The 14,125-nt window shown below is 44.6% G+C and overlaps 1 protein-coding gene across 4 annotated transcripts in view; it reads left to right on the top strand.

Annotated features, from left to right (window-relative positions):
• The first annotated feature begins 9,175 nt into the window (after positions 1–9,175).
• LOC122397745 (ryanodine receptor) overlaps positions 9,176–14,125 on the top strand; it is a 38,409-nt gene continuing 33,459 nt past the window's right edge. For all 4 annotated transcript variants that reach the window (XM_043397110.1, XM_043397113.1, XM_043397112.1 and 1 more), the window contains exons 1-2: positions 9,176–9,353; positions 12,233–12,628. In XM_043397110.1, coding sequence (XP_043253045.1) covers positions 12,575–12,628 — 54 coding nt within the window. In that variant the 5' untranslated portion in view covers positions 9,176–9,353; positions 12,233–12,574. The remainder of the gene's footprint in view (positions 9,354–12,232; positions 12,629–14,125) is intronic.

Raw genomic sequence — 14,125 nt, 5'->3', positions numbered from 1 at the left:
AAACAATCTCCACGCACGGCCATACATGCATATATATACATATTACGCGTAATACGTTTATATAAGTTGGTTCGACCACTTATTTACCAAAGAATCGCTTAATATTCGCTCTCGTTTCGTTTTTAAGTTTCTCTCTTTTTTTGTGATTATTCGAGCCGAGGATCGATCGATCGAGTTCGCGCCGTTCGATCATCCGGATTTAGACGTACGATCCGGTTTGCCGTTTCGACGCCACCCCCTTTGTCTCTTACCGATCGTTCGCGGATACGCGATGTCACCAGGAATTGAAGATCAGTAAGGTCGAGCTCGACCGAACACGACTTTGATAACGAACGAAACCGAAAGCGAGAACGTATAACAAAGTCGTGCGACGTAGACGCTTAACGATTAAATGTAAATCATTGAACGGCTAACTAAAGAAAATCGTAAACACGATCGCTACCAAGTTAAATCTGTGAAAAACTAATAACCGATATAAGTGTAAACTTACGTGTAATGTCTGTGCATGGTTATGCTTCACGTCCGGGAACTAACACGTAGAATTTAAATAATTAAATATCTTAATCGATTAATAACGCGTAAGGGTTAATTAAGGGAACGAATAACGTCCTGATCGAACGTAAGACGCTCGCGTAACATTCACGTAAACAATTTTACACGATTAATCACGGTAGTATTCGTATTCCCGCGCGACTTTCGATCCACGCCGATCGACCATCGAGGCGCGACAACAACGAACGAAAAACACTAACGGCGACGACAATCTTGAGCGTTCGATAATTAACAGTTATACGAGCGTGCTCGCGATCGCGCACGATGACGTCGATCGAACAGCTCAACGGCGAACGCTGTACGAAATTATGTGATCGAACAAAACCTTAATTGTGATACAAAAAAAAAAAGAAAAAAAGACAGACAAAAGGGAAAAATCGACGAAATTAACAAATTCGACGACCGTTCGTACCCCGTTTCTTCTTGCCAACGAGTTCCTTTTGCCGCGCGATCATTTTCTATCGACAACACCTTTACGAAGACTGTTCTCATCTAGGATTTTTACGAATATATACGCTAAGTTACAAATTACGTGATAACGGAAACGAAGACTGCCTGTGAACGCGCACCGGGACAGCTTTAAAAAGAAACAAACAAACCGACCCACCACGTGTTTTCTACGAAATATTTGTGATCCATCGATCCGTTTTACTGCCATTTACCTATCAACGACGCGACGCGAAACGAACGAATATTTAAAAATCAAAATAAAATAAAAAAAATATGAATATGTGTGTGTGCATGCGTGTAAAAAGGAAAATAAAAAAGAAATACGTGCGTAAGAGGACGATCTCGGCTCGTCCGTTTTAACTCGTATAACGTAATCCTCTAACCGTAATCGCGCGTCTTTCGTCGGGGCCGATCGGCGCGAGGGAACGCACGCGAGCCAGCGATCGGTCGACATCCTCGACGAATATCGGGATGTTCGACAACGCGCTCGGGTCGGAGGCCCGGACGTCGATTGGCGTTTCGCAGGAGCCCGTCGAAACCCGACAAAAGACTCGCCTAAAATTTAAGACTACAATCTAAAATATACTAGATATTATTGTTCGCGCGTCGAAAAGATAGGAGGCGAATACCGCGCGTATTTCTTGCTAACTTTTGGGGGCGTCGACGAACGTAAAAAACAAAACGACGAGCGAAGGCGGAGACGAAGGGGGTGCTCGAAAAAAGACAACGAAAATCGAAGTGACGATGTTCGGAGACGCGTGAATTTGGTAGAACGGGCGAAAGACGATTGCTCGATCCGAGGCTTCCTCGCTGATCGAGTCGTTGAAAGATCGTTCTTGTTTCCGCGCGGATTGGATGGAATTTTTATCGGTACACTTGTTCCCTTCGTTTTAAATGTTCGATTTAATAACGAAGCGAAACCCGCTCCGACGGGCGCTTCTGGCGAATCAGAGAAACCGAGCCGACACGTCCGGCGTCGAGCGTACACCGTCGACGATCGAAACAAAAAATCATTTTGTCTTCGATGGCCGCGTCGCTCCTGCCCCGGACGATATTCGCCGAATTGGACGAACCTCGCGGTCAAAGAACAAGCATAATCGACAAGCGATCGTCGAGTCGAGAGGCGCGAACACCGTCGTGACGATCGACGGGACCGCGAAATGCTCGCGCCGGACAGAAACGAAACGATGTTTTCCTTCTCGTGGGCAACGAGAGGGTGGATGCATCTTTAAAGTAGATAATTCCTTTGAACCGATCGAGCCATCGACTCCCTCCCCGTATGAAAAAGAGAGCTAAAGGTGTCTTGTATCATATATTATATATATCATGCGTGTACTATCGGTTCCGATGTAATTAGGGATAAATAGGCGCGAATTAAATGACTCGAGCGATTCTATCGTTCGTACGAATCTGCACGCCAAACGTGCGAAGACGTGTCTCTGTCTGCACACGAGCCGCAAGTATACGTACATTCACGAATTCATTAACACACACACATACACACATACACATATACATACATATGTACGTACCGATACCGATCGCAAAAACCTATAGGAAAAAATCAACGACGACGAGCGTTCTCGCTCTAGTACAATTTTAGTACCGTTGCGTACGAACTGACTCTTATTTACAGTTTAAGCGAACGATTACGAAACGGTAAAAAACACAAAAATCGCGCGCGAATAATAAAGCATCGTATACATAAAAAAAAGTTGAAAAGTATATAAATATAATTATAAATATAAATACAAATATAAATATACGTATAAATATATATATAAATATATAAATATATAAATATAATTATAAATGCAAATATAAATATAGATATATTATATTCGGGGAGGAGGTAAGATCGGTGTCCGAGGATGGCGTCGATCGATATTTGTTTACGAGATCTTGGACACGCGAATTCTCCCTGCACACGACTTACTTCCGGGCCCACGATCTTTCTTCCTACCTGCGATAAACACGACCGAAAATTGTAATCGGCGGCGCTTCGATATAACGCCACTGCGAGATATCGCGACGGGCATGCTTGTACACGCGCACATTTTCGCGATTTTCATCGGGCGTCGCGTCGAAATGGACGCCGTGTGATAGTTTGGTGGACAATCCGCGTACACCACCATTCCAATCCCTCCTGTCGCGTCTTCTGGGCGCAACGAATTTAAAGAAGTTAACGAATAGACGGAGAAAACGACCCTTTTCTCACGCATGCCACGGTACCCCGTGGCGCATGAACGCGATCTGTACTGTATTTTACGATAAGTATATCCGTAAACTCTAAATGTACCTATACGAATATAAGATAGACAAAAAAAAAAAAAAAGATTGATGATAAACGCGAACAAGCAGCTGAAGTATGCCGATCGGTTCCCGAATCCAAGGACCGGCTCGGCGCATCGTTTAATAGATGTATAAAATATTATATATAATTAATTCGAGAGGATAACGATAGGTGTGTATAGAATGATAATTTAGAGTCTAGTCAAAAATAACACAATCGTAATCGAGGACGCACACGTTTCTCGTTTCGTTTATTCATTTGTTTTGCGTTCGACGCGCGACAAACGTCTGTTTCTCGTCGCTCGACCATCTTGTTGTTTCTCTGTATTCGACGCGTTTGGGTTTTATACACGCGTGGACGGGCGAACGCGTGGCTGCGTTTACGGCTGTTCGTTTGCACGGGGGTGCGTTTACAAAAAAGAAAAACAACAGAAAATGTCCCGGGTGTGTCGCGCGTTTCTAAGGCGAGTCGCTGTGAGCGCGGGTCGGAACGCGAGCGGGACGATTCCCTCGGCGAAGAAATCAGAAGCATCGCACCAACTTTTGTTACGAATAACCCGATTTATAAATATTAATTTTAGAACCGTGGCTCCGCTTTTGCACGGGGAATCGTGTCTCGCGCGCGTCTGGTACCACGGTTGCAGTCGCGCTCTACGGATAACGTACACAGCATCTCCTCTGATTTACTTCCCCTTTTTTCGTTACTCCCTTTCCCGTCGAACGCGTACCAATTATCGAGCTCGTGATTGTTGCGTTGCACGTTTCACTTTTCCCTTACGAATCTGCCGCGTGCTATCGTTTGCTCGTTTTCTCGCGAACGAACAGAGAATTTCTTAAAGCTTTTGCGATGAACTGACTTGCAGACGCAGCCATCGGGAGTTTAGTTAACGAACAATTGCTCGACGAGGACTGCAACGAGCTGCACCAATCCGCGAAACGTTCGGGAACAACGAATAACGAAAGAAACGAACAGAAGTTCGGTACCAGCGTTAGCGCGATAGAGTAAACATTCGATCGGAAAATGATCAAAGAACGTAGCGAGTGTATAACGGAAAACGGACAAAAAAAAAGAAAAAGAAAACGACGTGACGGAACGATATTTTTTACTGTTATACGAGTATCAACGATTGCTCCGTTCACACGTGGTCGTCTTCGAGTTGAATTTCGTTTTGGGCGTGTTTGAGTTTCCTTTTTCGAAATGCAAGTATTCGCACAGGCCTACGATAAGAATTCATGTACGTATCCATGATGTTTCACGTGTACGATTAAATATCGTGTTAATTGTCATTCAATCTAAACAAATCCGATCGCGTTGCGCTCTCGAAGCAAGACTATACGTCTTGGTATTAACGACGAGAAGCTTTTTGCGCCTCCCTTTCGAGCGGCGGAACGAACTCTCTCCACGCGTTTCGATTCTTCAATTGGCCTAATACAACGGATCCTACGGCGTCTCTGATCTCCATCGTGCATCGGAATCATCGGACGTCATGCTACTTCCGCCCAGCACGGCGACATCGTAAACGGAAATGCACCGCATCGCGCGCGAAGAGAGAAACATGAACGAAGAAGACAAAGCGAATGAAAAGCGACAGATGTATCGTCCGATGCCGAATACGAATCACGCGAAATCTCCTTGCTCGTTTCGTGCACAAGTTCCTCCCTCGACTGCTCAGCAACGCAATCGGTCTTTCAATCGAAATGTTACGTGTATACCGATCCTATAGCCCGAACAAATAAGCTGGTCGTTCACGGTCGACGCAACGACTCTCGCTGATTTTTGCTAGAGTGCTGATACGGTCCGTTGACCCCGAGTGAACCAGCTAATTTCATCCTCAGCGTCGCTGTGTGTATGTGTGTTATCGATGGAAAAATATATAGTGTGTGTAATTTATTGTACTTTCTTCGTGGCTACTGGCGAACGTCGCTCGTCAACATTCTTAGGCCTCATTTTACTCTGTTTATTCTCCTCCTGCCTACGATCGTCGAATCCGTAGATCGGTCAACGTTTCGGAAAATGATTCGAGGGAAGCGTATCGGGTATTCGAAAACGTCAGGTACAACGTATCGGGGGACACAGCGCGTTTTTGGATCACGTTCGCCAGACAGTCTTTCGCATTAAGAGCTCTCGAGAGTAGGAATCCGGCTGCGGAGGTGCCGCAACCGTGGCTGCGTTACGATCACCGTGCGACGTTTCAATTCGATGTATAGTACAAAATATTCGACGAATCATTGGAAGAACGTAACAGAAACAGAGAACAACCGACGGCGTCTCGAGCGATATCGAACTCGCGTCCGCGGATAGAAAGAACTCGTACGCGCGCCTCGAGATCGATCAGTTGTTGTCGTCACGGGATCCTTTAATCGGAAAGAAAGAAACACGTATGTCCTTTCAGAGTTACAGTATCTTGACCAATTAAATACTAAGCTAGCATGGATGTATACACACTGAGATAAATGTTAACCAGTTACCTGCGTAATACTCAATGTTAAGTGTCGAACTGACCCTCGTTCAGGTTTCTTGACGATTGTCCTCGCTCGTGAATCTTCACGGTTTTCTTTCTTCCAATTACGCGAAACGAAACATCGCCAACCGACCGTCTGCCAATCGTTCGAGCGGACTTCTCTTTTCGTTTATTTTTTCCCCCCGTATTTCTTTTTTTTTTTCAACGAGAACAAGCGAAGCACGAATAATCAAAAGCGAGAAAAGGTGTAAAACTTAGAGGAAACGAAGATGATAAACGCAAAAAGACGAAAAAAAGTTCAGACACATTCCGTTCCTTCTTTTTTTAGACGATCAACGAAACGACATTGTTTGACTGCCATACGACGATGCTATTTTACGATAATTTTATAGACGAGAAAACGGGGTTGTCATTTTCACGCGACCACCCCGCGTTCGATGCGATTTACACACCACGATTCGATGGAATAGTTTCCGTTCTTCTTCTCTCGAAACGAATCCTTGCAATCTGTCCTGATAATGCGACTACACGATACGTATCGATATGCGAAAAAAAAAAAAAAAAAACTATTGTCACAGCTAAATATATGTGTGTCTTTTCTTTGTTGTATACGTATCCGCCGTGTAGAAAAGTAGCGAAACCTCGCCCTCCGAACCCACCCCCAAAAACCCCCTTTTTCCGATGCGATCAATGTTGCAATCGATATCCAACAAGTATGTTGTAGTAATATACACTTCTTACTATCGAAAAAACCGTGACTTTTTATTGCCTCTATCGTACCACCCACTTTTAAAAAGTATTTATTTTATTTTCCTTCCTGTATTTGTTTTCTATCATCGATGTTCGTCAAAGTTTAAAGGTAAATGTATCAATTGATTTATTGCAACTCGATTAGCGGTGAGAGCAGAAACTAAGTATAAATGTACTTTATTAAATCCTGCAGTATTCACCTTTTCTCTTACAATCTATTTACGTTTCAAGCTCTGTTCGATCTTTATAAATTGTAGCTTGTTTATGTTGTGTACTCGCTTCAGTAAAATTTGTATTTTTTTATATGGAAGGGACATTGCATAAGTATAATTCTGCAAGAAAGAGAATGATAGAAAAGTTTACAAACTGCCTTTTCGCAAAGAAACACGAACAAGTTTGATAGTTTGCCAGAATACGTCTCTTCTGGCAATGAATAGTTGGTTTGACTCCCAGGCTGTTTCACAGACAAGTAACAGCAGTCTCCCATTATTAAGGAACAATTTGTGTCGATAAATTTTCACTTCTTTCGAAAAGTTCGCGAAGAAAGATTGTTAGAAATTCAAAATTATTCTCATGAAATGTCCAGATCCAAGTATAATAAAAAATTATATGCAACTGACTCACCGATCGTTGAACGTGATCGAGAAGTACCTCAATGATATTGCCCAGTGGATGACTCTGCGGAAGTCCTCGGAGAAGTCATCGAAGATGGTCTCTGAATTCATAAATAAAACGATATAAATATTCTGATCCATTGAAACTTGATTTGTATAAGACTCTACGCTTGATATTAAAGAACACTTTCTGATAATTTGATGATCAAAATTTGAATCTTTAAATGTTAAGTACGAAGATACTTACATGTTTCAGTTGTGCAGCATAACCCGATGCTTTTCTTCAGTGATGCACTGACTCTAATACCGGAAACAAGCACTTTTCAAATGGAAAAATATGAATAAAACAAAAACTACCGACACCACCGAAGATTATAGCTTTCGAACGGTGACTTTATCATTGCAATTGAAAAGCGAAAGAAGCTGAGATGCTCGAGAGTGAATTTACAATTTACGATAAAACACTGACTCTACAGTATACCCTAAATCTAAATAAGACTCTATTTGAAACCACTGTAATTTGAAAAACAATACAAATATTCTACACAAAAGTGTCTAAATGTCTAAAAGAAGAGGTGATAGAGTTGCAGACGAGTGCTGATGTTCCTTGAATATCTCTAAAAGAAACAGTGTTTTGTTTTAAAGTAAGTATAATTGTTGCACAATAGTTGGGAAAATATATAATTTATTTGAATGATGAAAGAAATAATTGTTTTGTTACTCTTAAGATTTAGCAGAAATTCGTATCTTTCAATCAAAGAGAATCATGATTAGATAATTACAACTTATTTTGAAATTAACATTGTTTATTAGTCGTTATTGTTCTATAAACCGAGCTAAATGAGCTCAGAAATTGGGAAGTCAAAATAGGGTCTAAATTAATCTTTTTTCTAATGGATCTTCGAACTGAGTGACTGTGAAGTCATGTATACTTCTGAACCAACAAACAACAATCAATTTAAAGACAGTAAAGGTAAAATATATGTACCCATGTCGACTCTGCTCCAGTCGGATGATGTTACCAACAGCCCGTAAACTTTCACGACGCGTTATGGTATCGATAGAACGACGATGGCGCTCTAATTTCAATCTCCGGTTTGTAACAGCTGAAGCAACGAATTAAAAGTACGTTTGTTTAAACAAATATACCCACGTTATAATCAAACAGAAGCTGAACTCGAAATATCTTGCGTAAAATTGATATCAAACTGATAGATAGTAACCGTGAGCAACAAGAATAATTAGAAATAATTACGCGTTAGCAGAGCATTCGTATTCCTAAATTTGCGGATATCGCAATACGCTTGACTACGTCTCAATTTAACCTCTCCCGTGTCATTTACCTCGAGGGAATCCGGACCCAAACTATAGGCACTAACGCGCGGTAAACAGACCAGACTGATACTAAACTGCTTCGCAACAGAGATTACAAGAATCGCGACCGACTGTTGTGGCGTACCGATAGAAACTAAAACTCGATCACGTGATTTGCTGTCCGCGAGCCTGGCTCGCGATGTTTACGTTTGGGCCGACTTTCTGTTCGCGAGCCTGGTTCGTGATATTCATGTTTGGGCCAAAATATTCATCACAAGACTGTCTCGTTAAAGCACGGGAAGAGGTTAATAACGAAGCCTCTATCGACAAATTGATATTCTTGATTTTCGTCTTATTTTGGCCCCTAGAATCTTCCATTAAAATTGTTCCCAAGGGTGGTCGAACACGTTGAATATACTGATTAGTACACATAATTCATCGATTATCGATCTTTTCCCTAAATAGTTTCTGTAGATTGGAATGTACAGAATCGAAAAACCCCCCGGTGGGGTTTATTGGTTTCTTTTTTTTGGGCGAAGAAAAATCAGGGAGAAGCGTTCACCAAACGCGAGGTCCGCTCTAATGGTCACTTTATAAATGGTCCCACCGTGGAACGAGTACCAACGTCGAGTCTTTCGTCTGCTACGCGTCGCGCGAGGAGAGCCAACGCGGGCTCGGCTCGAGGCTGAAAATAGCCGCGTAGAGCCGCTCGCTCGCTCCATTCCGCTCGGCTCCGCGCTCCGGCAGAACTGCTCGAGCCTCGATACGAATTTCGTCGGAGGGGCCCCGATAGAGGAATCGAGAGATCCAGAGCCACCCCGAACGTAACACTCCCCTGGGCCCGATCGAGGTCGAAACCGAAAGAATCGAATCGCAAGTGAGTGCGCCGACAGTGAAGAGTCAGTTCCTCCCCCTTAAGGTGAATTTCAAACGTGTTACTTGGCCTCTTCCCGTTATCATTCGCGCGGTAACAGTGTATCGCAGTGGTTGGATACCGTGAAGTTCGAAGTTGCAGCCGACCTCGATGCGTTTGCGTTACGATAGGTGTGTGTAGACGTGCGTGTGCGTGGGCGGTTTCTCGAAACTTGGTGGCTGTTTAATTACGAACGCGGTCGAGTAGTTTTCTCTCGGCCGCCAGCTGGATCCAATCAGGTGCTCGATACCGTGCACTTCGATTTTCAGACGTGGAAATTGCTTCCAGCAAGGACGCCCCTCGTCGCTATCGCGTACTCTTTTTAGCACACTTTGCGGTCGACGCTAATCCAGGTGACACTACTCGACTTTTTCCCAGCAATTGGACATCTCGTTCCGGGGGACCAATTATTTAGGTTAAGGATGCATCGTCAAATTTATATCTTGTCGCGGTACTCTAAAGATTTTAGGTCAATTTTTAAACGACAAGATGCATCGTCGGATGGCGTGGTCGCGAAGCAAACGATCTTTTCTTTTTCCCTCCCAATTCGACTTTCTTGTCATCGACCGCAAAGTGTTGAATTCCCGTCGATCGATTTACGCAACCGGGCGGGAAGACCAATTTTTCGCGATGGTTCGTACAGTCTGGCAGCGAATTTTCGAAATTGCGAAATCGGGATCGGGCGTCGCGCACATTGACGCTTCGCGCCGATGACAAAGTGTGTATTCTAGCTGGTAGCCGTGAGAATCGCCCCGAGGAAATATTTAGCGCGCGAACAATATTTACCGTTGATTCGTTGCCAGTCGTTTCGCCAGTGAACGATTTATCGTCGCGTCGCGGCCCGCGATCCAGGACGGTCCTGGATCGGCGTGCATCGGTGACGATCGCGATTATCCTTAACCTTCGACGCGTTACCCGCTTCTAATTCGAGCGGAAACACGGCCAAGCACGTACGGCGATCGCCGTACGAGTGTTCGTAAATGCATCTATTTCTGACCGGTTGCTGGAAATAGACGCGAGAATGAAATAGGTCCGGCTCGGCGTGTCTGTCCGCGTCGTTGCTCGCCGTGTTGTCATCATTATTATTTAATTAACCGAACCAACGCTCGAACGGTTCCTCGTTCTCGGATATCGATCGAGAAACGAAGCCCGCGTAACTGAAACGATTCGCGCGACGACGCCGCCGGGGCGTGTTGGACTCGATTTTTCGAATCTATGAATGCGACAGGGAAGCACTGTTCGTTCGGTGAGTCAGGGACGTTACGTCTGAAATTACTCCGGAAGTAACGTGGGGGATGGGTGGGCGCTCTAAAACTATTTTTACTTGAACCCAACGAGCGATGGATTATTACTAAACACAACGAAACTTTCTTTATCCGACCTAATAGAGTGAAATTTAAAGGGGTTTCTTTTTCTCGATGGCAGTAATAATTAATTTCTATCGTCGTGGAACGATGCTTCGATAAGAAAAGGGACACGAGTATACGCGCTTGGAATATTATTTCGTTTGGATAATAGAACGAATAGGATGGTCGAACATTGAGATATCGAAGGTATAACGGAGATTTTACTCAATTTAGATTTCTATACGCGAGCCACTTTCGTATTAATCAACGTACGCGTCAGGATGACGACTACGGAATTAAAATGGATAGCCTTGTTAATAAAAGCGAATCGATCTCGGTGGGATTAATATCGCGAGAGTAATCGCGCCTCTGGTAATTCTATAAGCAAATAACTTTTCCGGCAAGGACTCTCTGCGGATATAAGGGATTTTCAATCCGATCGAATTTCGCGTAAATATACACGGTATTCTGGCTTCAAAATATACGAGAAATAGACGCGATTTCAGGTTACCGTACTTGCTTTCGGTCGGCATCTAAGCAAGCAACGTCAGACCGAAAACTTTTCTACTCGTTAGATGCAGTTTCTGTATCCCTCCATATTGATCTTCAGAATCAGAACTCGACGCAATATTTCCCGCTCCTCCCATCACCAGGGATCCGCTTTCTCGCTTGTTCGCCCTTACTAGACGAAACTATACTCGGAGAACGTATCAGGATTGAGTAAAGTGTTTTTTGGAAAGTCTCGAAAACCATACGGGTAAAATATTATTGTTTATTTGAATATTTTTATAGGCAGTAAAGTATCCAATACATGGATAATATATTATTTGCTTCTATTATGCTTGAATCGATCGGTGGTATTATCATATTTATTGATATCGAATGTGTCACGCAACCTATTCAGTCCTACTACAATTTAATATTTCCACGTTTATCTTCCTACGTTCTTGGTATAATTTTATTTTAAGAAATTCTCGCAAATACTACATATTTAATATTGTCAGACCGTCCGTGGACTTCCAAGAATGGGTGCTCGTTAATCTCGTCCGAGAATCTAAATCCTCGAAGATCCTTTAATCGGTACTAATAATAAAATTGAGTAGGAGAAGTTTGCAACAACTTAAAGTCACGAAATCTCCAGAAGGATCTCTGCAGAGTCCAATATAGATCTAATAACGTCCCTAAGCGTTGACGACTTCTCGCGCGAGAGATCGTACGATTCCAGATACGACGGAACGAAAGATTTTAATTTCAAAAGTGTCCTTATTTTTCGAATTCTTTCTAGATTCTCTGGCAACCGTGTTCGAATGGCTAACCGTACAGAAACTCGGGCAGTACCGTCGTGGATGGTTCTTGTACCACTTCTCGTGCGGGAAAAAATCAACGAGCATGGGGTTGTTCGAGGGGGTTAAAAAGCGTAGAACAATAGGGGTGTACACACGAGGGGGGTGGTGAGAGGGAGCAGGAACGGCATCGCGGCCGTAACGACGGAATTTCGAGCATGCGGAATTTGATTGAAGGGAACGGGCGCTTGCGCAGGAGCTGGTCGAGTTAGCGCGAGGTAACCTCTGGCCAGTAGTGGCTGATCGTCGGTGCACCATCGGAGGTTAGGACGTCGTCGACACCGTGGTGGTCGTCGTCGTCGTCGTCGACGTGACGAAACGTTCTGCACCGCGCCGAGAGAGCTACCGGAGCGAGGCGGGGCGAGGCGCGGAGGGCAAAACATGTCGAACCGTGACCGCGTGTGACCATCCGCGCCCTATCGACTACGAGGTGGGCTCGGTCGACCAGCGAGAAGAGGTGCGGACACGAACGAGGAAAACACCAGCGAACGAGGCGGCGAAGGAGCTCGTCCAGGTCACGTGAAAACGTACCGAAGGGATGGCTGACAGCGAGGGCGGCTCCGAGCAGGATGACGTATCCTTCCTCCGCACGGTGAGTTTTTCCGTTTCTTTTGTCAAACTTGGAACGAGCCACGAAAGTGTCTCAACCCCCTATAACCCAAATTGCATTTGCCTTCTAGGTACGATCAACGCGATAAACTGTATCCATTTTGATGCAGGCCAAAGCGCGATTATAGGGGGTTGATTTTTCGCAAGCACCGATCCGTCAAAAAAACGAGCATCGCGCGGGTAAACTCTCGTTCGAGAGTTACCACGTCGAGGAATCACGTGGGGAAAAGCGCGCGTTGTTATTAAAGGATTTCAGCGACGAAGGAGCCCTTGGTTGTCGAAAAGGCCAAGCAGTCGTTCGAGCTCGAGGGCGTTTCGACGGAAAATACGCACCGCGGCGCGAAGGGGGGGTTAAATCTTCTTAGTTGGGTTTAAAGTTAGCACCCCTCGAGCGGTGTTTTTACGATGTTCTTGGGGGCCTCAGTCTTGCATAAAATCGCGACATTCGCCGTGGCAAAGGATACGCTGTACGCCATCGGGGGATGAATTCAATGAATCGTGGAAGCACTTAAAGTTCTCGCGCCGAACGACCTTGACCCCGTTCGACCCGCAAGGATCAAGCAGTAGCATGGTGACCGAGAGGGTAGCTGCAGCCTTGAGCTTCCGTAAGCTGCACGCGCTTGATGCTCGACTCTTTAATACCCGGCCCTAATAAAAATACATCCCCCGATGCACGCGGTTCCGTTACACGCGCTTGTGTCTATCGATCTTTCTTTCCCTCTGTTTTTCTTTTTTTTCCCCTCCAACAAACAACATGTATATTTGTACCCACGTATAAAGCACAAGATTCGTTTGGTCAATAGTCAAGCACGACACGACCGTGTTGGGACGCAAAATATTAGGGGTTGCGATTTTAAAATGAGACGACTCGTTCTCGACTTCTCACTGTTTCTTCTAGCGTCGATCTTCTCCAGCATTCCGACATCGTTTCGTGTGAAACCTCTGGTTTATTTCCTGCTCCTTCTGCACCTGCATTTCACGCGCTTCGCGAGTCGTATGTACTTCTCCTTTTGTTTATTGGGCAAGGCGCACCATTTCTTGCCAGCCTCGCGGGCCACCTTCGTCACGTGCCTTCCCGGCGATTTGAAATACATCTCCAAGTAAAAGATGAGGAAGGGATTGCTCGACAGACGCAGCTTCCTTCGTTTCCTCCGTTTCCTGCGGGACTTGCAAATGCACTTTCGTCTCTGGGATCGTCGTCTACGGGGCCGACATCCCCTTCGAGATCTGTGCCCCCTCTCGACCACCGGACCCGTCGAGACGTTGTCGGGTTCCTGGTCGTCCTGCGGTTCCACTGTCCTGAGGAGACGTCGAGAAACGTTAATTTTGAAATGTGTGCTCTCAGAAAAGAACTTTCGAGCTGAAATCCCCTGAGGATTTTGATTAAATTGATATTTTTTAATATCAAATTAGCGTTAACGAAGCGTAGCGTTTTAGGGTGGAAACTATAATTCCACTGAGGGCGTGAATCCCCAACTTT

Source organism: Colletes gigas, unplaced genomic scaffold, assembly GCF_013123115.1.
Source record: "Colletes gigas isolate AHSC1104 unplaced genomic scaffold, ASM1312311v1 Colletes_gigas_Sc00010, whole genome shotgun sequence".
NCBI lineage: Eukaryota > Metazoa > Arthropoda > Insecta > Hymenoptera > Colletidae > Colletes > Colletes gigas.
Note: the sequence above shows the minus strand (reverse complement) of the source record. Positions and strands in the feature narration are given on the sequence as shown.